The 21,514-nt window shown below is 32.3% G+C and overlaps 3 protein-coding genes across 6 annotated transcripts; 2 read left to right on the top strand and 1 right to left on the bottom strand.

The window, feature by feature from the left end:
* Positions 1 to 441: 441 nt before the first annotated feature.
* LOC137828919 (sugar transport protein 13) lies at positions 442 to 6,614 on the top strand. Its single transcript, XM_068635674.2, has 5 exons — positions 442 to 779; positions 932 to 1,257; positions 3,886 to 4,010; positions 4,937 to 5,228; positions 5,683 to 6,614. Exons 1-5 carry the CDS (start codon positions 665 to 667, stop codon positions 6,346 to 6,348), a joined length of 1,524 nt encoding a protein of 507 aa, XP_068491775.1. The 5' UTR covers positions 442 to 664; the 3' UTR covers positions 6,349 to 6,614.
* Positions 6,615 to 8,363: 1,749 nt separating this feature from the next.
* LOC137828920 (chemocyanin) lies at positions 8,364 to 10,087 on the top strand. Its single transcript, XM_068635675.2, has 2 exons — positions 8,364 to 8,682; positions 9,555 to 10,087. Exons 1-2 carry the CDS (start codon positions 8,424 to 8,426, stop codon positions 9,932 to 9,934), a joined length of 639 nt encoding a protein of 212 aa, XP_068491776.1. The 5' UTR covers positions 8,364 to 8,423; the 3' UTR covers positions 9,935 to 10,087.
* Positions 10,088 to 11,654: 1,567 nt separating this feature from the next.
* On the bottom strand, positions 11,655 to 20,364 carry LACS6 (long-chain acyl-CoA synthetase 6). Of its 4 annotated transcripts, none has more exons than XR_011083998.2 (24): positions 20,058 to 20,364; positions 18,929 to 18,989; positions 18,759 to 18,836; positions 18,543 to 18,614; positions 18,371 to 18,452; positions 18,172 to 18,277; positions 17,998 to 18,074; positions 17,620 to 17,664; positions 17,452 to 17,538; positions 17,121 to 17,210; positions 16,900 to 16,979; positions 16,714 to 16,807; positions 16,143 to 16,231; positions 15,959 to 16,047; positions 15,726 to 15,855; positions 15,500 to 15,618; positions 14,739 to 14,862; positions 14,567 to 14,653; positions 14,079 to 14,182; positions 13,894 to 13,979; positions 13,106 to 13,192; positions 12,925 to 13,011; positions 12,654 to 12,840; positions 11,655 to 11,988 (listed from the first exon to the last, which is right to left on the bottom strand). XR_011083998.2 is itself a non-coding variant. In XM_068635672.2 (23 exons), exons 1-23 carry the CDS (start codon positions 20,176 to 20,178, stop codon positions 12,745 to 12,747), a joined length of 2,091 nt encoding a protein of 696 aa, XP_068491773.1. In that variant the 5' UTR covers positions 20,179 to 20,364; the 3' UTR covers positions 12,502 to 12,744. The 4 variants fall into 4 exon arrangements, 1 of the variants encoding a protein (XP_068491773.1); XR_011083997.2 differs by having other exon boundaries at positions 11,655 to 11,910; XR_016523283.1 differs by lacking the exon at positions 11,655 to 11,988 and having other exon boundaries at positions 12,502 to 12,840; positions 15,489 to 15,618; positions 20,058 to 20,357.
* Between the last annotated feature and the right edge of the window lie 1,150 nt (positions 20,365 to 21,514).

The following is a 21,514-nucleotide window of genomic DNA, read 5'->3' as shown; positions in this document are numbered from 1 at the left end:
AAACACTTACACCCAAGAACAGAAATAGAGAGTATATGAAAAGAGAGAGGAAGCAAAGTGTGTGTTGCTTGTTTTGTAGTGTTATTACATTGCTTGAAGGAAGCCAGTATATATAGTGGTTCTAGGAGACAACAATAATAAATACAATTAATGGTAATTAACCTCCCATTGATGACAATTGATTGTGGCAATTAATCTCCCATTGATTGCAATTGATTGCGGCAATTAATCTCCTATCGATTGCAATTGATTGCGACAATTAACCTCCCAATTATGACAAGAAAACGGAAAGGTGAGTCATAAACCCACATTAACTTATAACCATATTACCTTTTTAGGTAAAGTTTTTTTTTTTCAATCAGCACAAATAATAAATATAAATGACGATTTCAAGAATTAAAGAGACTATATACTATATTTCGAACCCTATGATATCATTCCGACAAAAATCATGGAAACACAGAATGACTATTCTGTCTATGGGATGTGGATAAAAAAAAGTTAAAGAAGAAAAAGCAAAGTGAAACTCTTTCTCAATGGTTATAAATCAAAGTGTAAAGGCATGCAAGTGAAAGTAAAACATTCTTCACTCTATTGTGCATGTGTGTGAGGGTGACAAAAACATTCAAGAGAAAAACCAGCTTCTTAATTATCTGAAATAACTATGACAACAACAAGTGTCAATGATTCTGAGGCAAAGATAACTCCAATTGTCATCCTTTCGTGCATAATGGCTGCTACCGGAGGTCTCATGTTCGGATACGACGTTGGTGTTTCCGGTAATAGTCTTCATTCTTTTCCCTATGAAGTTTTAGAAAATAAATTTTAAAGGCAAAAGGAGAAAGAAGAAAGGAGAAAGAAACAGACCCTTATATTCTAATAGTGCTTTGTGATTGATTGAAGATATCTGATTTTTGGTGATTTGAATCAGGTGGTGTGACATCCATGGCAGCATTCCTGAAAGAGTTTTTTCCGGAGGTGTACAGAAAGACAGTGGAAGAGAAAGTGGTGGACAGCAACTACTGCAAATACGACAATGAAAAGTTGCAACTATTCACATCGTGTCTGTACCTTGCGGGTTTAACAGCCACATTTTTGGCCTCACATATAACTCGTAAGCAGGGAAGAAGAGCCACCATGTTGATTGCAGGTTTCATCTTCATTGCTGGAGTTGCCTTCAATGCTGCAGCTCAGAACCTCGCCATGCTCATCATTGGCAGGCTCTTACTTGGCTGTGGAGTTGGTTTTGCTAACCAGGTTCATTTGTTTTATCCTTCATAATTCAAATACTATTCATTCCAGATGCACACAAATCATGATTTCCTTCAATATCCACATTTTATATCAAAATCAAACTAAATAATTTTAATCTGCAGTTTGGATGGGGAATTCAGAAACTATGTACAAATTGAAGTAATTACAAATTTTGCTACTTAAGTTTAGAGATTAACTAATACTATGACCTATAATATTCGGATAACAACATCGACACTAGTAAGACATGCATTAGGATATGTATTGACAAATTGTCTAATTCAAAAAATATTTGTTAAATTTTTAACAATTCTAATACGATTTTAACACAATTTTAAAAATGAGAAATGCATTATTTTTCTAAAAAATTAAATTTATTGTATAAGTTTTTAATATGATTATAAAAATAAGAAACAATCTCTTTTGAACTAATAATGTTGTTTAAAAAAAATTAAAACATATTTATATACATAAATATTTATTATCAATTTATATAATTTATAATTATCATTACAAGAAAATCATGAAGTAGAAACTAATTTTTAGGGACCAAAATAATTAGTTACAATAAGAACTAAAATAAAGATCATTTTAGAAACTAAACAAAAAAATTGGTTTTTAAATTAATTTATATTGTTTTCTATTATTGTTAAATAGTTTCTAAATTGATATCTAATTAGCAACTAAGGTTTTAACTACCAATTATTTAGTTTCTAAATTTAGTAGCAAAAACCTTGATTGCTAATTAGATACTAATTTAAAAACTATTTAACATTAATAGAAAATAATAGAAACTAATTTAAAAATCAAATTTCTTTTTAATTTTTAAAATGATTTTTAATTTGTTACTAATACAACTAATTATTTTACTTTCTAATTCAAAATGGTTTCAATTTGATGATTTTCGTATAGTATATATATACCTATTTACATATCCATTAATATGAATGTATGCCCTAAGTGATCACTCATTCAAAAATTTATTCAATAATGACAGAGTATAATTTAAAGAATATAAATTCTTAATTTTTAAAATAATTTCTAATTCACTCTATATTTTTTTTCCTCTATATTATATTCCATTTAATAACTTTTTTAATAATTTCTCTGCTATACAGTGTATTCCATTTATTGACTAGACCAAAGGAGAGAGTCAAGGATATTAAGACCATTGTCAGAAAATTTATTTTCTCTTCGCACAAGATTTATTTGCAGTTGAATGACGTATTATTTTAAAAAAAAATATTCTTAATGAATTGACATATTTCAATTAAAAATAATGAATAATATACAACTTTTAATAAGATTTAAAAAAATAAGTACTGAATATCTTATGCAACTATTTAAACTTTAAATATAATAAGGAAAATTTTATAACAATACTAATATAACTTTAAATAATTTAACTAATTTGATTAAAAAGTGTATGAATGAATTGAAATATTGTTATAAATAGGAACGAAGGGTAATCTTTATTCATAATTTTGAAAAAGGTTGAGGAAAAATGTTCCTGTGGGATGTGTCCCACTGAAATATCATTTATCATGATATCCCATGTGCATGATATATAATTGGTATTTGGTTCAGGTTGCTGTTTATAATTTATTGAACAGAGCTATGCTTTCATTTTCCTACGTCTTCATCATATACGTGTATGCTTCTAAAATTAATTCAATATAAGTATTTTTTAAAAATTAAATGAACAGTAATTATCTTGGGATGTGTGGCTGTTATTTATGTTTGTATTGACATTCACAATATTTTTTTATATAGTAGTAACTTGTAAAAAACGTTACGAAATGTAATAAAAAAAATCATTTTAATAAGATATTTGTAAGTTAATTAGGTGAAGAGAAAAGAAAACAATGCATGCTCTCTTGAATTTTGAAAATGATACAAAAAAAGTATTTGAATATTACAATTAGACGCATAAAAAAAGCTTGAATATATTAATTAAAGACGTTCTTAAAAAATAGTTTTAAAATTAAATTTTCAATGTAAGTCAACATTAACTAAAATTAAACATTATTAGTATATTTTAACGTAAAAATATGGTTGTTGTTTTATAAGTAAAAACTTAAAAAGCTGACGTGAGATATTGACATATTAATTGTGTCCCTTAGTTTAAGACAAAAATAGGTTTTTGTAGTTTTGAGTAGGTGTGTGTATGTCTGTATATTTTGGTAACCACAGATAGAGAAAGTGGCCGACATATCTGACCAACCTAAAGGATTAAAATTTATAAAGTAATGATAAAAAATATTCTTAAAAAATGTATCAAATATATTATTTATAAGGTAAGTTTAAATTTCATTAAAGTTTAATATAATATTAAAAGTAAAGTTAATCTTAATGAGTTTCTATCCTCTTTCTTCAAACTTTTAGGCTTTAAATCCTTCTTTCTATTTCGCTTTACTACCTTCATGGAAATCACTTCCTGTTTTCTCTCCTTTTTACATTGAAAGTGCCACAAAAATTCAACTTCTGCTGCTACTTTTTTTTGTAGCTTACGCATCTATTTACATCTTATCCATATAAACGAGAAAGCTAATTCAAATTATTATGGGAAAAATAAATAAGTTGAGTAATGTTTAAAGGTATGAAGTGGAACACATTCATCTTTGTTGGCAGGCCGTGCCAGTTTTTCTTTCAGAGATCGCACCTTCAAGAATACGAGGAGCATTGAATATACTGTTCCAGCTTAATATCACACTTGGCATTCTCTTTGCCAACCTTGTCAACTATGCCACCAACAAGTAAGTTTCTTGTGTGCATGCTTGCTTCCAATTTCATCATTTTTGTTGAATGAATCATATGAGTTGTGTCAAAAACAGAGAAAAAAGATACTATCAGCAATTGAAATAATGGTTTTTAGTGAGTGGTGGTGGTCAAAATTTTGAAAATTGAGGGCTTAATTGGAGTTGTTCTCCAAAGAGATTCTGGTGCACAGAAAACCAACACAATTAACCATTTGTATTACTCCTCTCACATACCCAAAAGTCAAGCACATGCTTGCCCACTCTGCTTAGGGTTTTGGGCCTTCATAAATGGCTCAAAGAAAGAAGCTTTTCAACCAAGTATATCTGCTAACGTGGCAAGTGCCTGTTTCCCACCAAAGCAAGAACTGATGTTCTTTTTCATAGTATTCTAGTGGGAATGGAAACAACAATTTTTTCATTCATGATTTCATCACTTGCTTCCTTCCCATGAGTCTTGGATTGGGAAAGGCCTGCTTGGTCCAGGCACAGAAATGATAACTTGCATCATGCTTGGTTAGTGTGAAAATTTGTACTCACCTTAAACTTAGCAAATATCATGAAGGACATATTAAATATATTTTATAATGAAAATACTAAAAAACTGATATTAAGTATTTTTAAAATCAAGGAACATTTAATGCTCTATTAGTATAAAGATTTATCTATAGCAAGATTTAGAACAATCTGGGTAAATAAGCTTTCAATTATTTAATGGTAGTATAATAAGAACTCATTTTCCGTAACTCAAGTTGTAAGAAAAAATCCTGCAATCTAGAATTCAATGATGAAACTGCAAGGTACTGCTTCTCATGCAAAATTATATCCAATTTGTTCTGCATGATTGATTGCTAAAGCATGGATCATTCGTTTCTTCTTGATGTTGTTCATTGTTGGTGATGCTGACTATTGTTGAGAAACAACAGAATCAAAGGTGGTTGGGGTTGGAGGCTATCTCTGGGTTTGGGTGGTTTGCCAGCACTGCTTCTCACCTTGGGGGCTTTCTTGGTGGTGGACACCCCAAACAGTCTCATTGAGCGTGGTCACTTGGAAGAAGGAAAAGCTGTGTTGAGAAGGATTCGTGGCATTGACAACATTGAGCCTGAGTTCTTGGAGCTTGTTGATGCATGTACTGTGGCTAGAGAGGTCAAACACCCTTTCAGGAATATCCTGAAGCGCAGGAACCGACCCCAACTCCTCATTTCAATTGCCCTGCAGGTCAGTGCTGTCTTCTGAAATACCTTTTTGTCAGCAAAAATTTTCTGGTGCCAACTTGCATTGATTTGGCCCCTAAAAACTTAGATATACATAATTTAGTCTTTGAATCTATCAACTTTGTCTGTTTAGTTTTTTCTTATATGATTAAGTAGTATATAATCAAAATGAGAGTATCTGTATCATGTTTTCATTTTCTTTTTTGAGAAGTGTGTAAATATTTTTTTCTGCGAGTAACCAATGATAGCCTTATCTCTTGAATCTGTAGTAAAAATGACATTTTAGAGACTAAATTCTATATATACAAGATTTCAAGGACCAAATTGTTGAAACTTATGTATGGGTACAAAATTGTACGTTCACTCTTTTCTTAACATAATTGAAACAATGTTATTCTTAATTGGAATTTCCTAATTTATCTTATTCTTGTTCCATTTGAGTGTTTTCGAAAAAACAGGTTTTTCAGCAGTTTACTGGCATCAATGCCATTATGTTTTATGCCCCGGTTCTTTTCAACACATTGGGATTCAAGAACGATGCTTCACTCTACTCTGCTGTCATTACTGGTGCCGTTAATGTCATCTCCACTGTTGTCTCAATCTATTCAGTGGACAGACTCGGGCGGAGAATGCTGTTGTTGGAAGCTGGAGTTCAGATGTTCTTGTCTCAATTTGTTATTGCAGTTATAATAGGAATGAAGGTGAGGGACCACGATGAGGACCTATCAAAGGGTTTTGCGGTGTTGGTAGTTGTGATGGTGTGCATTTTTGTGTCTGCATTTGCATGGTCATGGGGCCCTCTTAGTTGGCTTATCCCAAGTGAGATCTTCCCTCTGGAGACTCGATCAGCGGGGCAGAGTATCGCTGTATGTGTCAACTTGCTCTGCACATTTTTCATTGCCCAGGCATTTCTCTCAATGCTGTGCATCTTCAAGTTTGGTATCTTCTTGTTCTTCTCTGGATGTGTCTTGATCATGTCCACCTTCGTGCTTCTCCTGCTCCCCGAGACAAAGAATGTCCCTATTGAAGAGATGACAGAGCGAGTGTGGAAGCAGCATTGGCTGTGGAAGAGGTTTGCTGAAGATGATTGTGTTAAAGAAGAGAAAGTAGTCACTGACATTTGACCAAGTAGAAGTAAGAATCTTCAGGGATTTAATCTGCTTCACAGATATAAATCAGACAAATTCTAGCAATAGTTTGGTTTCTCAAATGACCATATTAGACTCTATGGAGTGTTTGGCTAGATTTGGTTGTTACAGCTTACCAAGTTTGTTAGTGGCATGTGTCTGTAACACTGTATTGCCACTTAATTGTGTGTACTACGTTTGTATTATTTTTCTCCTTTGTTGCCTTTTCTCAAAAAAAAAAAAACAAAATCCTATTCCTAGCACATTATTTGTCTTTTGCTTAAATTGTTTTTGCTTATTCTGTTTTTTCTTTCTTTCCTGCATATCTCAACAGTAACTCTGATGCAATAGAATAAGATTAGAAGTGGAAAATGTAGTATAAAATAAATTAACAACAAGCATTAACTTTGACGCATGGTTGGTGAACTGTGGTAGGAGTCATGGTGTTATTTTAATACATTGCACTATGAATTAGTGGTAGTTCTTCATGAAGCCATTTGTTAGAAAAATACACTGAATTAGATGATACCAACCTCCAGGAAATCAATATAGATTGAGGGGAATAGATAATACTAACATTATGAAACCTTAATTACGTTATTACTTGTGAATTCGACACATTTGGTGCTAATGATTGGTGGTAGGCAGCGTACCGAATATTAGGTAAAGTAGGACTCGATTTTGAATAGAGTCAGAATTTGAATTCTGTGACTGTGATGAGTTTCTTATACAATAACCATCATAAGACACGTAAGTGCATTTAAAAAGAACTATTTTTGCTGCTTTACTTATTTTTACTTACTGTCATTTGATACACACAAAAAACGATAATGTAGCTTTCAGTTGGAGGTTGTATAAGTGAGTGCCCTGCTTAAGGCTTCTCTGATGTGCAGCAAAGTAATGTGATCATCAAAGGAAAGAATATATGGTGGTTGCTGTCTATAATGACAGTCACCAAATTATTTGTTACCAATGAAAATACAAAAGTGGTAATCATGCCACCCACAAATTTTTGTAGCAGATGAAATGCAGTAGCAGCAAAGGCCTATTAGTTGGATTAGATTTTATGTTATACCATTACTCAAAATTTGATCAAATGTGACTTTCAATTTAGTAAATGGGTGTTTTTTTTGTTACACTATTTGTATTTAGTTGCTTGCTCTTCTGCAGTGTTATATAACTGTCAAAAAGGATGAAAGTGTTAAAGTGTGTCAGATATTGTAATGAAGTAAAAGAAAACAAGTAAACAAACTCTACTATATTGTCACCATTTTAAGGAGTTCAGCATGCAAATTTGGTGTTTCTCCCTGCTCCAATTTATTAAAAAAATGTTCTTGCATTCGAAATATTTATGTAATTAAAATAATTCTACACTGTTTTCTGTAAATTTAAAGAAAACACAAACGATGATAAAATCATGAACAAAGCTACTTATAGTCTTTGAAACTTAAGTTACATTGATATATCCTGTAAAAGGAGTTACATGAATTGACATATCTCTGTTTTAACTAATGTTGACATTTATGTTTAATGCTGCTGACTTTCATGTTTTAGTTAAAGACTAGTATTATAGCTAACAGAATAAATATTTACATATAATTAAAATGATAATAAATAAATTCTTTTGAATATGCAAATTATATTATGAATAAATATCGTTGAATATACAAAATATGATTTAAAGATATGACAAAATAATTTATATCTTGATATAGTTTTGTTTTTAATTTTGATAAAATTGAATTTAGAAAAAAAAATATACATTGAAAGAAATAAGAATTATTTCCTGACTTTTTTATAAGGAAGTTTAGGAACGTTTTCATAATTTTTTATTATAAGTTTCCTTCCAAATTATTTACTGCCTTAATTATGTTTTAAAAAAAAAACTTGAGAATGAGATTTCAAAAGCATAATAGGAGTGAGTGGAGCACTTATTACTGTGACCCACATTTCCCTTTTCTAAGTACTACTAATGGAGATGGAGTTTTCATCAAACATTACAAACCATTTAATTAAAGAAAAATAGTGGGACCTATTCATCCACTTTGCCATTCTTCAAGTTCCAACATCTAATGCCTTCAATGCCAATTAGTAGTAGTCAAAAGGGTATAAAGACCCCAAACCTCAAGGATAAGAGACACAAACAACAAGCTTTTGAAACCATGGGTTTGGTAAAGAGAATTGTGGCTTTGTTCATGGTGATGGCAATTGTGCAGGTTTCATATGCAGCTGTATACAAGGTTGGGGACTCTTCTGGTTGGACTACCCTTGGCAAAATAGACTACAAGAAGTGGGCTGCTACCAAGAACTTCCAAATTGCTGACACTATCAGTAAGTTTCCTCACTCCAAATCCAATTGCATGCTTTGTTTGGGGTATTGAGTTGGCTTTTGTTCTTGTTAGCAGATGGGAGATCAAATCATTTTGGAAAATGGAAAAAAAGTCCTTTTGATGTCTGCATTTCTTCTCATAATGATAAGAATACATACAATACTGAAGTTAGGTGATACCCTTTCTTTTATCTAGAAAGAGGAGAGCTAAGAACATAACTTTTAATACATTTCTCCAAACACAGTTTGAATTGTTACCTTGAAATTGCAAAATTATGCATGAAACTCGTTAAATAAGAGTAGAAAGTGATTTTAAAGATTTCACCCCATTATAGAATAATGTGCAAGAAAATACATTGCCATAGTCTCTCTTTCTAGCAATGCGGAATTGAGTGTTGAAAACTTCAGTTACTTCTTTTCTTCTGTTTTTCATGAAGTAGCCCACCATTGCACTTCCATGGCAAGCGTTAGTATTATTAAGAAAATAAAGTATGTGTTCAAGGAGGGCCCCTACATAAAAAAACTCTTGCTTTTTACACTTGTACACATTTTATTTTTGTTTCTTCGTGGTTTTTATTCGTATATAAGAGACTATCATACGTCTGTTTCATGAGGAGAGTTGTAAAAACCAGCATGACCCACCACTTTAACTTGCATTAACCTTTTGTGCTCTGGTGCTCTGCACAAGTTCTTTCGGATGAAAAGACAAAACAACATGCAATGAGATTGTTGGCCTCACCGCGGACATTTGCATAGTATATTCCATAAACATTCAACTCAAAATCATTATAGAGCACAGCTTTTACTTAATTATGATTATTAGTACCAACGTAACTACATAACTCAAATTGTTGTTGGTGATTTCTATTTGTAGTATTTGAATACAATGAGAAATTCCACAATGTAATGCGAGTGACGCATGCCATGTACAAGTCATGCAATGCATCATCTCCTATTGCAACCTTCACCACTGGCAAAGACTCCATCAATATAACCAATCATGGCCACCACTTCTTCTTCTGCGGCGTCCCTGGCCACTGCGAAGCAGGGCAGAAGGTTGATATAAACGTGCTCAAGGTTTCTGCTGATGCACCTACTTCATCAGCTTTGGCCTCTCCAACAGTTCAAGTTTCCAATGTACCAGCACCTTCTCCTAGCTATGCTCACCCATTGATTGCTCTAAAGGGAGCTTTTGCTATGATGAGTTTGGCCATGCCAATAATCCTATCACTTGCTTTCTCTGGCTATGTTTAATGACAAAGTGTTATGCTTAGTTTGCTTTATGGACTTCTTTTGCTTTTCTTCTTGTATTGAAACTGATCAAGGAAATTTTTCAACTCATTTGCCTAGATCATTGGCAAGTCTGTATACCATTTTCAGTGACAATAAAAACACATATTAGATGTATTACGAGGTATTTTTCCTATAATTTTACACATTAAACATCATGACAAGTCTATGTGTAACAAAAAAATCGTTGAAAAAGTCGATTCCTTAAATAAATTTCAGTACGTGGATGGATTAGTCTTTAATTTTTTTAACAAGAACACCTTCAGTATAAAATTTTGCATGTAGGATTTTAAAGGGTAACATTACGTGAATGTAAGGATACGGGTTGAAATAAATAGAAAATGGATTTTATTGTAAAAATGTGGTGGAAGCTTATACACGAACTTTAAGTTTATCTTTTAACTTAACTTTATAAAATTTAATTTAAAAGATGAGATTTATATTTACTTATATACTATGAGATTTTTATTTATGGATGGTCTGATCAGACTTTAAAGGAATTCCAAAAATTAGTGTAGTGAAATTTATCTTAGTTGTTGAAGAAGAAAAAGGTAAAGTGAGGGTATGAATCTATTGTTGCAGTAAGAACCTCACGGGTACCAAGTAGAGCAACAAAGCGTGCTCTGCAAATAATGGTTGATTTCATCATAATTGGTTCGTTAGGCCAATATTTTGTATAAAGGCACGCGAAGACACCATTTAGAGCCAAGAGGACAAAAAGTCTATTACTTATGTCATTCAATTTAAGGTTTTGGCTCTGGATTTTGGTTTCTGAAAGATCATTAACAATAGTTAACTGTCAGATACAAGAATTTAATTTTCTTTCACAATTTAAACACATAACTTTATCATCAATCAAATATAGAATTGGCTATCACAACCGTCGCCTTAGTAACATTTTATCGTGCATTGGACGGTATAGCTAAAGAATTTTACAGCAAATAATTGTAACAGAAGAAAGTTATTTAAACACCAGAATATGACTATTATCACCTATTTGTAAATCAGCAAAAGAGTAACTGACTACATTCCTCACTAACTTTTATAGCGATGCCAAATTTTGTGACGTGAAAAAGAGATTACTTAATCAGGGATATTCTTCATTCATCATTTTTCTTTAAAAATATCTAAATCAAATTGAACTGCTCCCTAGAAACAGATCGATTTCGACAAAAATTTGTTTCACAGTATAGTTTGGTTCGCTTAAATAGTTCAGTTCGGTTATCTTTACATACCAGATCATGGTTTGATATTTTAAAGAAATGGAACCGAAATACTCTACAAAAAATACTCGTTGAAATCAAACTTGATTTATCTAAATACAAATAGTTTCGATTCATTTTATTTTACACACCCATTGGGTTAATCAATTTGTTGCAGTTAGCGTCTGAATCCCACAAAGACACATATGCAGCTGCTTTGTTAATGTTACAACGACTTGAACAGCAGAAAAATGACAACAAAAAATGGAAACCGAGGATAGTTTTGTATGTAATTTGATCCTAATGGATCTAGAATTAAACAAATCATGTGTAGTCAGCTTGCAATCTTACTGAAACAGTAAAAGTAACTTTGCACAAAGCATCAAACATACAAGCCAATAACATAAGATGATAAAATAACTCTAAACAGATTCCGTACCTACTTGATACCATTTATTAAACTTAGCAGATTAAACAGCCGATTGAAGTGTTCACTCAATGAGTGAATATGTTTATTTTCAAGATAATTTGAAAAACAAAAATCCACAAATGCATAATGACACTTTTATTCGGGTTAAGTCCCACAAAATTGACATGATGAAACCGTTCTGAAAAAGCATCTAAGCAAATTGGTTAAATCACAAACAAATCGGAAAGATAATAGAAAAAAAAAAGGAGCAATGGCTTTCAACTGGAACCTTCGTATTCATGCTTTAAAATCGTTTTAGATCAAATAACCTGTTAAATAAAATAATAATAATTTAACTAGCTATAAAACTCAACATGTGTACAAAATAGATTGAAGAGCTGAATAACCTGCCAAAAAATGCACAAAAAGTATTTCATTTTAAAAAGTAAAAAAAAAAACTCTGAATTTAATATATATATATATATAAAATAGAACTGCATTTTATGTTTATATATTTAATATTTTAATGATATTGCTAACATAACATATATTTCAAGATACTGGTTAAAAGAATTTAATTTATTTTATATGTTTTCAATATAATGAATAATTTTCTTGTTAATTGAATACCTTTTACCTTTGTTCCCCTAATCATTGCCCTAAGACAATAAGAGACATAATGCTAGCATTTTTTTAAATTTCACAAAGAATCAAGATCCTTTCTAAAAAATTATATAATGTCATAAAAGTATTATTTCGACTCCATTTTATTCACAAAAATCATAATAACAGTCATCACCATAAATACTCAGGTGCATAATATTAGTTAGTGAAATCCCACCAAAAGAAAATAAATAAATATCAAAATGCTACTGAAATAGGTTGGTAGTGAACTATTGATTGATTCACAGCAATATCAATAATAATAATAATGAATATATTAAAAAGTATAGTAATATTTATTCAGAAAAAAAAAATATTAAAATCACGTAAGGCAACTAGAACTAGATAAAGCTACGAAATTGTTAGCACGACTCTTTTCATTACAAAACAACAAGTTGCAAGATCGTACCCATTTGATGCTTCTGCTATGTTGCCTTACGATGCTATGAATCATGTGTCTTTATTTATCTGTTGAGGGGAGTGAAGGGAGACCCTCAATTTCACAACGTTTTCTGAGAAATATCAGTTCTTGAGAGCTCAGTGTACATATCAGATATTGCTTTTGCGAAATATTCCTTCGCCTGAGGCCTCTTAATCTGAAAAGATGCACGCAATACACATGATTTATTGCCACATCAGTTTAAAATGAAAAACAAAAAATCTTAGGACTCAAAGCTTGCCTTGAATGTTGGAGTAAGCAGACCGTTTTCCAACGTAAAGGGTTCGACAACCAAAGTGACAGCTTTTACGAATTCAAATCCTCTAAGCTACAGGTATCACATAAAGTTACAGATATCAATATTATTAATTAAAGACGGGGCCAAATTATAAGATAAGTGTAACATAAAATGAATAACCTACCTGAGCATCTCGTCCAGCAGCATCCAACTCAGCCAAGACAGCTTCCTTTGCTCTTGGATCATTGCAAAGTTGTGCTAAATCATTATACTGCACCCATGACCACAAGAGTATCAGTTAAACTTGCAGACTGCTTCGCTAAATTAACATCAACTCATTGCAGCAAAATAAAATTATTAGAGTAAATTTCTTGAACCTCCCTTGAATTTGATATAAAATACAGGATTCTACTTTCTTGATTTCAAAATTACTCGGGCCAGTCCAAATTTCAAGATTTCACATAAAAACCTCCCATGTTTTTTAACCGGTATGATTTTGTCAAACCTTAAAAGGATGAATATGTAATATACTAAACTAATCATAGAAGAGCTATCATATGGCGAAAAAGTAAACAAAGATGGAAACACGAGAAGCGTAACTCTAGAGAAAGATAACCCTGGGATAAAAATTTAATCTAATATATGTAGTTATTTCAATTGTATGATCACCAATCAAAGAAAAGTTAGTTCACTTGTATGACCAAGTCAAAGGAAAGTCGGTTCAACTTAACGGAAAATGCTTAATTTATGTCAGATATCCTACAATTTTGTTTTCACAAAATTAGTACCAAGTCTTTATCAAACTTATTTTCCGAACTATATTGTAGACTTAGAGTGATCTGAATCAAAAATACATTTCAAGATATCAAGCACAAAGTAAAACCAACTTTTAAGCACTGTCTAGATGGACGTTTAGTACATGCATATGATAGAGGGGAACAAATATTAAAACAATCTAAAAGTTTATACTACCATTATGCCTTCTGAAGCAGCCCATGCTTTCAACATATCATGATCCACCGAGACAACAGCTACCAAAGAAGCATTTAGGCTATCACCTAAAAAAGAAAAAAGAAGCATCAGCAAGCAAGTAAAGAGTAAAGTAAGATAGAGATACAAAGATCACACCAAATTTTTATGTTGATTAATTTCCTTACCATATACAAAGCACTGCGCCACAAACTTGCATTTGGCATATACATTTTCAATCTTCTCAGGAGCAATGTACTCGCCTTGTGCCAACTTAAAGATATTTTTCTTCCTATAATAAAATGTTAAACTTTCATTCATATGCTTGACAATGTTGTAAAAACTGGGCTCGGAAAATAGACAGGAAACCAGGGGTGTCAAGTTTCAAAAAGCGTCTTACTGAAGTTAAATATATAAATTATAAAAGTTAAATGGAGGCAGTATGCAGTTATAAGTCTTACAGCAATAGCACTCATTGAACAAAATACCAATGGGAGATAGCAAGTTCACTCTATAAAGTGCCATTCAAGTCTACTCATTGAACAGAGCATACTTGCGGCCTGATGAATTAAAGGTTAAACAGAGATGGATTCAATCTGTCAGGTGGTAAGTTAAGAAGCCGTGTGTATCATAACAATTATGGATTATAATTATAACTAGAACAATGCTATCTCACCTATCAATAATTTTTAGTCTACCACCAGGCAACCACGTCCCAATATCTCCAGTATGAAGCCATCCATCTTCATCAATGATTTCTCTCCTGCATAATTGGATTGAAAGTCAAGTAGTTTTATATGTGACAAGGTAAACTTCATTCAGAGGCACCAGGCAGGAAAAGTAGTTACGTCTGAATTTCGTCTTTGTGATAACCTCGGAAAACAATGGGACCCCTGACACAAATTTCACCACGGGGATTGGGCAAATCATCAGATGTATAGTTCATTTCTGGAACATCCACAAGTTTTATCTCTGAAAGAAAGAACAAAATCTTGGCACTAGGCATAACAAAGCTTCAGCTGACATAAACTAAATATAAATTCATCTTTTAAACACCATTGCAGATAAATTTAAAAAAGACTGGGAGAATCGTTATTTGTGGAAGGGAATTGGCTCAAAAGTCAAGACGTGTACTGTTTCTGAGCAGATTTGATATATACTGAGGTTATTAAGTTACACACTTTCTATTAGGTCCTTTAAATGATAAAGGTTAGGTTGCATTGCACGGAGAGTCCAGGTGAAATCCTATAATAAGAACCCCCTCAGCAGCCCAATAACACACGTAGATAGACCTACTCATTGATCAGGTGCATCAAAATCAATCAAGAAATTTAACTTTGATGTTTACAAACTACACCCCAAATAAAGAATGCAGCCCATCCCCAAAATTCAGTACCTACTACCAAGGAAAAGAACATTTTGAATAACTACAAATGCTGGGATGTTGCAACTACTTATTTTTTTAAAAAGAAAAAATTTAACCAGTTCATGAACAAGTTCATTGGTGCATCACATATTACCTGAAATATAATATCAAACAGGTTTTAAATCATATGAATATACTGCAAGCTATTAGCTGTGTGATATAGAAGTCATACTTAGTACTCACCACAGGCAGCATTAGGAGAGCCAACATGACCACCAAGTGTGTCACCCTCATCTATGCAGCTTATAACACAAGTACTCTCTGTCATTCCATATCCTTCAGTCACTCGACCACCAAAGCAACTGCAGAACGCACATATTATTCAGTAAGAGAAAATTGATTAAAAATAATAAGTGGACTGTTCTCTTTATTAATGTATACAATAATATTAATATTATGCAAAACTTACATCTTTAAAAATTCCATGATATCAGGTGATAAAGGCGAGGCACCTGATGCAATAAACCGAACTCGTCCTCCAAGCTTTTCCTTTATCTTGTTGAAAACTAATCTATCCCACATTGGAGAGGGGTTCTTCCCTGAAACAAATGGAAAAATGGATGTCAAGAGTAAGTTTTTTTTAAATGATACTAAAACTTTAAGCCAAAATGATAAGTTACAACTTTTTAGCCATTATTTTACCATGTAATAAAGCCTGCCTTTTAGCATTGTAGGCAGCATTAAATAGTCTCTCCTTCAGACCACCAGATGTTTTAACAGCATTAATGATACTGTAAAAAAAATCCAATTGAATGATACAATGAGCACACAAGAAGCAAAAAAAAAGAGTTCTAAAAAGTACAGCATAAATGTATAATTACTCTACCCAGCATATATTCTGTTATATAGTCGAGGAACACTGCAGAAGATAGTAGGTCTTAGGGCAGCTATGTCATCCATTAACTTCATACTATCCTGCATACAAAATGTTAAAAATAAATTTTATGCTAATCTGAGAATATTGCAAAATAAACTGAAACAAAATTTAGTAAAATCTACCTTCAACACATCACATAAGGCAGTGCTCTAAAGTATATTACATGGCCGGAAAAGACAATAACAGTCAAGCAGAAAAGGTTGCTATTATTTAGACATTCTACACTTTAGGTTGCATTATAATTTATAATCCATGCATACATACACAAGTATATATGGAACACAAGAATACTATAATAAAAGACTGCTACTTGACAACTCTTTTATGGATCAATGCAGCATTTCAAGGAATGCAAGTATGAAAAATGAAATTATTTTGACCTCACAAAATATCGTATGGGCCCCCCTATGCTACAACACTTATATATAACGTTAATTTTTCATAAAAGTATAAGCTCATTCAAAATGAGTAGACAAAAACCAAATGAAAGAAAGAAAGGAGTTTAATTTGTCAGACACACCCCCTGGAAGAATCCCACAGCAATGCCAAAGTGTACTGCCATGACCTGGTTTGCTCGCTCATAAATGTGAGCCAAAGGGAGATAGGATATATAACTGAAAATCAAAAGAAATTGAGGTAAAGACAGTAGAATAAACTGTCAAAGAAAAAAAATGGAAAACATTGTATGCATTAAAAAATGACTCACACATCAGAAGGGCCGAACTTCTCATCCATAGTACCCCCAGCAACACTTGCAATAAAGTTTCCATGGGTCAGGACAGCACCCTGATCATAATTTGTTGAGCAGAAAAATTAAAATAAACGCTTTATAAAGACACTATAAGCAAAGAAAACATTATAAGAGAATAGTATATCATAATGTCAGCAAGAAAAAAGTAAACCATAATTCTACAGGAACCTACGCACTTTTGGGGTTCCAGTTGTACCACTTGTATAGCAAATGGTCGCAATGTCATCAGGTTTGGGAGGACAAAAGGGCTGGAGATTGCTGCGTCCCTAAACCAAAACCACATGAACAATGAAGTAACGAGTATAATGTATAGCAGCAGACCAAATTAATAGCAACACCATTTACAGAAGGATCTTAGGACTGATACACCTAAATGGATAATTAGAAAGAGAACCACAGAACAGAAATGGGATTTCCTTACTAATTCAGGGAAGCAGATAATATAATAAGAACACTATCTATTCTCCACAAACCAACATTTGTTGACACAGAAAGCAATAAGATTACCTGATTAAGTAGCTTTGAATATGTAATAATTTGAACTCCGTTTGAGGATGGAACTGATGGAATTTGATCATCAATACCTCCAACTACCTGCATACTAACCAAAAATCAGTATGACTTACTTTGAAAATGAAGATTTAATTTCAAACATAAGCCATAATTCAGACATACCACAATTAGACGCACTGTTGGAATCTCAGACAAGTAGCTCAGAAACTGAAAGGGCAGGTTATATGATACGTAAGTTTTTGCAAAAGAAGACCATAAGTTATATAAAATATGCTAGCAAGAAAACTAAAGTATATATGAACATGGTCCTTAACTCTTTGTTTTAGAATATCTGAATGATCTACAGAATTTAATCACCCTAGTGTGCATTGGATTAACTTAATATTTACAGACATGGTCCAGAAGCCATGAAAAGTATACTCGACGTGGAAATCCATCATCACAACAAGTTATCAAAATGGGTACTGGTGATTGTACGGTATTCATTATAAAGGAACTGAAGGGATACGCAATATTGTGAAAAAGCCCACACATACTTACTATATTTAATGTTTCAGCTACACAAAATATAACTTGCACGGAAGCATGACTAACAATATACTTGACAGCATCAGGACCTACAAGAGCAAGCAATTTTTTGTCGTTAAACCTGAGGGTAAAGCCAAGGTAGATATAAATGAGAAAAAAATTCCTGATAAATTGTAGATAACATACCAAGAGTATCATACAGAGGCACTGATACAAATGAGTAGGCAGAGCAGGCATGATCAAGAATGAGCCACTCTGGTCTATTAATAAAATACAATCCAACACTGGAACCCTAAACATGAATGCATAAACCAATGGTAACTTATATGATACTTCGTTAAACATAAAATAAGAATCAAATATAAAAATATAACCTAGCATTCACCTTTGAGACTCCATAATAAATCAAACCAGAACCTATTGCTGACCGGGCTGTTCCTGCTTCTCCATAAGTCATCCATTTGTACCTTAAAAAGCGAAGGGATAGAGGAACTGATGAGAAGGATGTAAAGTAAATTTGAATGAAAAAGCAAAGAAGCCCCAGAAAGAAACATTACTCCCCAACAGTTCCATCAATCCGGACACGAGTTCCCAGATATTTGTAGTCTCGAAAGGTGTCAACTGAGCGCCTATTATTAGCAGAGTTTGAAAGAATACATATCAATTTCTTAGGCATGTAAAATATTTTTTTATTAAAATACAGTTGATTGAGATTACTATCAATCCTCTGAAGTTCAGAGCTAATTTTACATAGAAAAAGGAGTGATGCTCACACGAAATTATCATGCAGGGTACCAATTTCAGGATGATTAGGAAACTTGCTCACTAGCTGCAGAGGAGATCGAACAGATCTTCCATAAAGAATTGAAAATAATATCAGACTCAGATTTAGCTCCAGAATGATGCATAAAAATCAAGATCGAGAAGAATGGAAGAGCTATACCTGTAAACGTTCCACTTTCCAGTTTGTAATTTCTCTGGGAGTACAACACTATACCCCTGTTCTGTTCAGAAGTAAAGATCAAAATTAACGATGTCAACTAAAAGAAATTGCAAGAAAGTAATGCAGTAATACAAATAAGCATGGCATATGAAAATATTCTTTAGTCAAGGGATAGAAAAATTCCTTAAGTTGTGAGAAAATTTGGACAAATGTAACACTATGAATATCACCTTTGAGTAATATGATTGACAGAGAAAAAATGACAGTTTATGAACATGATCACCTTTCAGAAACAGAATGTGTTATGACAAATCCCATTCTGATTTGAGTCGTAGCACCTACCATTGCCTCCAAAAAAATGTAAAATGATTCTAAATAAAATTCAGAGAGCACTACGACACTGACATCACTAAATTAATACGTGATTATCACATTTAATTAACAACTAAGTACCAATATTGGTGACTTGATTGGCCCATATCACACAACTTGAAGGCAGGAAGTCAACACTAACAATACATGAAGAGTATTGGTGCATCAGGAACTAAAACTTTTGCGCTACACGGTTCAACCTTCACCTTGCTTCTGATAAATAACTAAATAAAAGTAAAAATAAATAAAGAAACCCGATCATGATGAAGTGAAGACTTGGAACTAGTAAATGAACTATTCAGTCTCTCCACCAAAACATTTATAACAACCAAAACCTCCCCCATACTAAACATTTCTTCCTCTGTTGAATTTTAATTCCAAAAGAAATGCCTACTACTCTATGCCTTGTATTTCTATAAACATGAAAGAAACGGTCCAAATGCACACGAATCGAAGATAGCAATAAATAGACACTTCACTATATTCATTCTCAAAACCCTCCAATCAGCTATAAGTACGCATAGCTCAAAACAGGAATCCTCTCCTCCAATCCATTTTCTTCCTTTTTCACCAATCTCAAATTCAAAAGCGACAACTCACTGCTAATCAAAGACCAAAAAGAAATACACAGAACATAATCCTACACACACAGAGAGAGAAAGAGAGAGAGATCGAACGTAACTATCATATTATCCTAGCCTCGTTCAAGTGAGGTGAGATAAGTGCAATAAGAGCAGTCATGAGAGGGAGGGAGTACCGGAATAAAACTCGCCGGCGGTGGGGTTAGATCGGAGGTGGGAGGGAGAGTCAGCAGCGGTGGGGGAGAGGTGGTCGTGAAGAGCTCGGAGACGACGCTGCGCTGCAGGCGTGTGATCCATGGGATCGACGAAACGACAATAGACAAGTGGCGTTTTGGTAAGAAAAGGAGTGAGCGTTTGTGTCGTGTTTGATTTGTATAGTTTATCTGAAAGGATGAGAAAAATAAGCGAGGATATTGATGATGAACCGGTTTAGACGAAACAAACAACAGGCACAAAAGGTTAAGACCAACCTTCCCACTTTTTAGATTCAATTTTTATTTCTTAATTAAAATATATTAAATCTTTTTCATGTTTTCAATTTCAAAATATAAATAAAAAAATTTATAGGATTGGCTGATTAGTATAAAAGCCATATAACTCATTCACAATATATACTTTTTAACCGATATTCAACTTTAAAAATAAATCAAAATACAATATATAAAATTAATGCAAACCTTGTTCAGTGTCTATTAAGTTTATAAAAAAAATATTTGTAATCTATTTATTTGTTTTAAATGAAAACTACATTAGTTGAAATCTTGATTTTTTAAAACGATTGGAGACATGAAGTTTATCCGTGTATCTATCTGACGTCGTTTTTAGTTGTGAAAAGTAAAGGATAAGAAACGGAATCTTTCAAAATCTCTCATTTTCTGGTTCTGAAACTCACTTTTTGTAAAAAAATAAATAAATATGCCTTTATGATTAAATAATAGAAACGTTTATTCTTTTTTTATTGGTGAACATTAATTAAAAAATTGCCATCTTTTAAGATTAATTGACAGCTAAAATTGAATTATCTTGCTTTACTTAAAATAATAAGAATGTTAATTAAAGAATGTGGCAGCAATGATTGAAAAGTTCTGAGGATAAAGTCAACCTCATCTACCTTTTATGCCTTTTCGTGTTAATTAAAACCTTTTTTTAAGTATACACATAAGACCTTTTAATCATCACTTTACAAAAGTGAAAGATACTGATATATTGGAATATGATAGTATCAGATTTGTTTATTATTTATACATTTTCTAATATTATTTCTTAAAATTGTTAAAAAATCATTTTCTATGCATATAGAAATAGGGATCAAATCAACCATCAGTTATTTTCCTTTTTAGTTATTTATAACAACTCATTTAATTAATCATTTAGTTTCTAAATTATACAAATTTATCCTTTTAATACTTTTGCTTTAAAATTATTCAATTTACTCCTTACACGTACATAGCTTAAATGCATAGCTTTTTAAATATATAACAAAGAAAAATAAGAGGAAACTGAATTAAAATGTCAAAATACAATGTTTAAAAATTAAATTAAAATTAACTAAATTTTAGTTAGCCATAGTTAATTAATTATTTAGTTCATACACCTTAATTTTTAATACTAAACTCATGAAGATTAAAGTTTA

Source organism: Phaseolus vulgaris, chromosome 7 (assembly GCF_051622355.1).
Source record: "Phaseolus vulgaris cultivar YP4 chromosome 7, ASM5162235v1, whole genome shotgun sequence".
Taxonomy (NCBI): Eukaryota; Viridiplantae; Streptophyta; class Magnoliopsida; order Fabales; family Fabaceae; genus Phaseolus; species Phaseolus vulgaris.
Note: the sequence above shows the minus strand (reverse complement) of the source record. Positions and strands in the feature narration are given on the sequence as shown.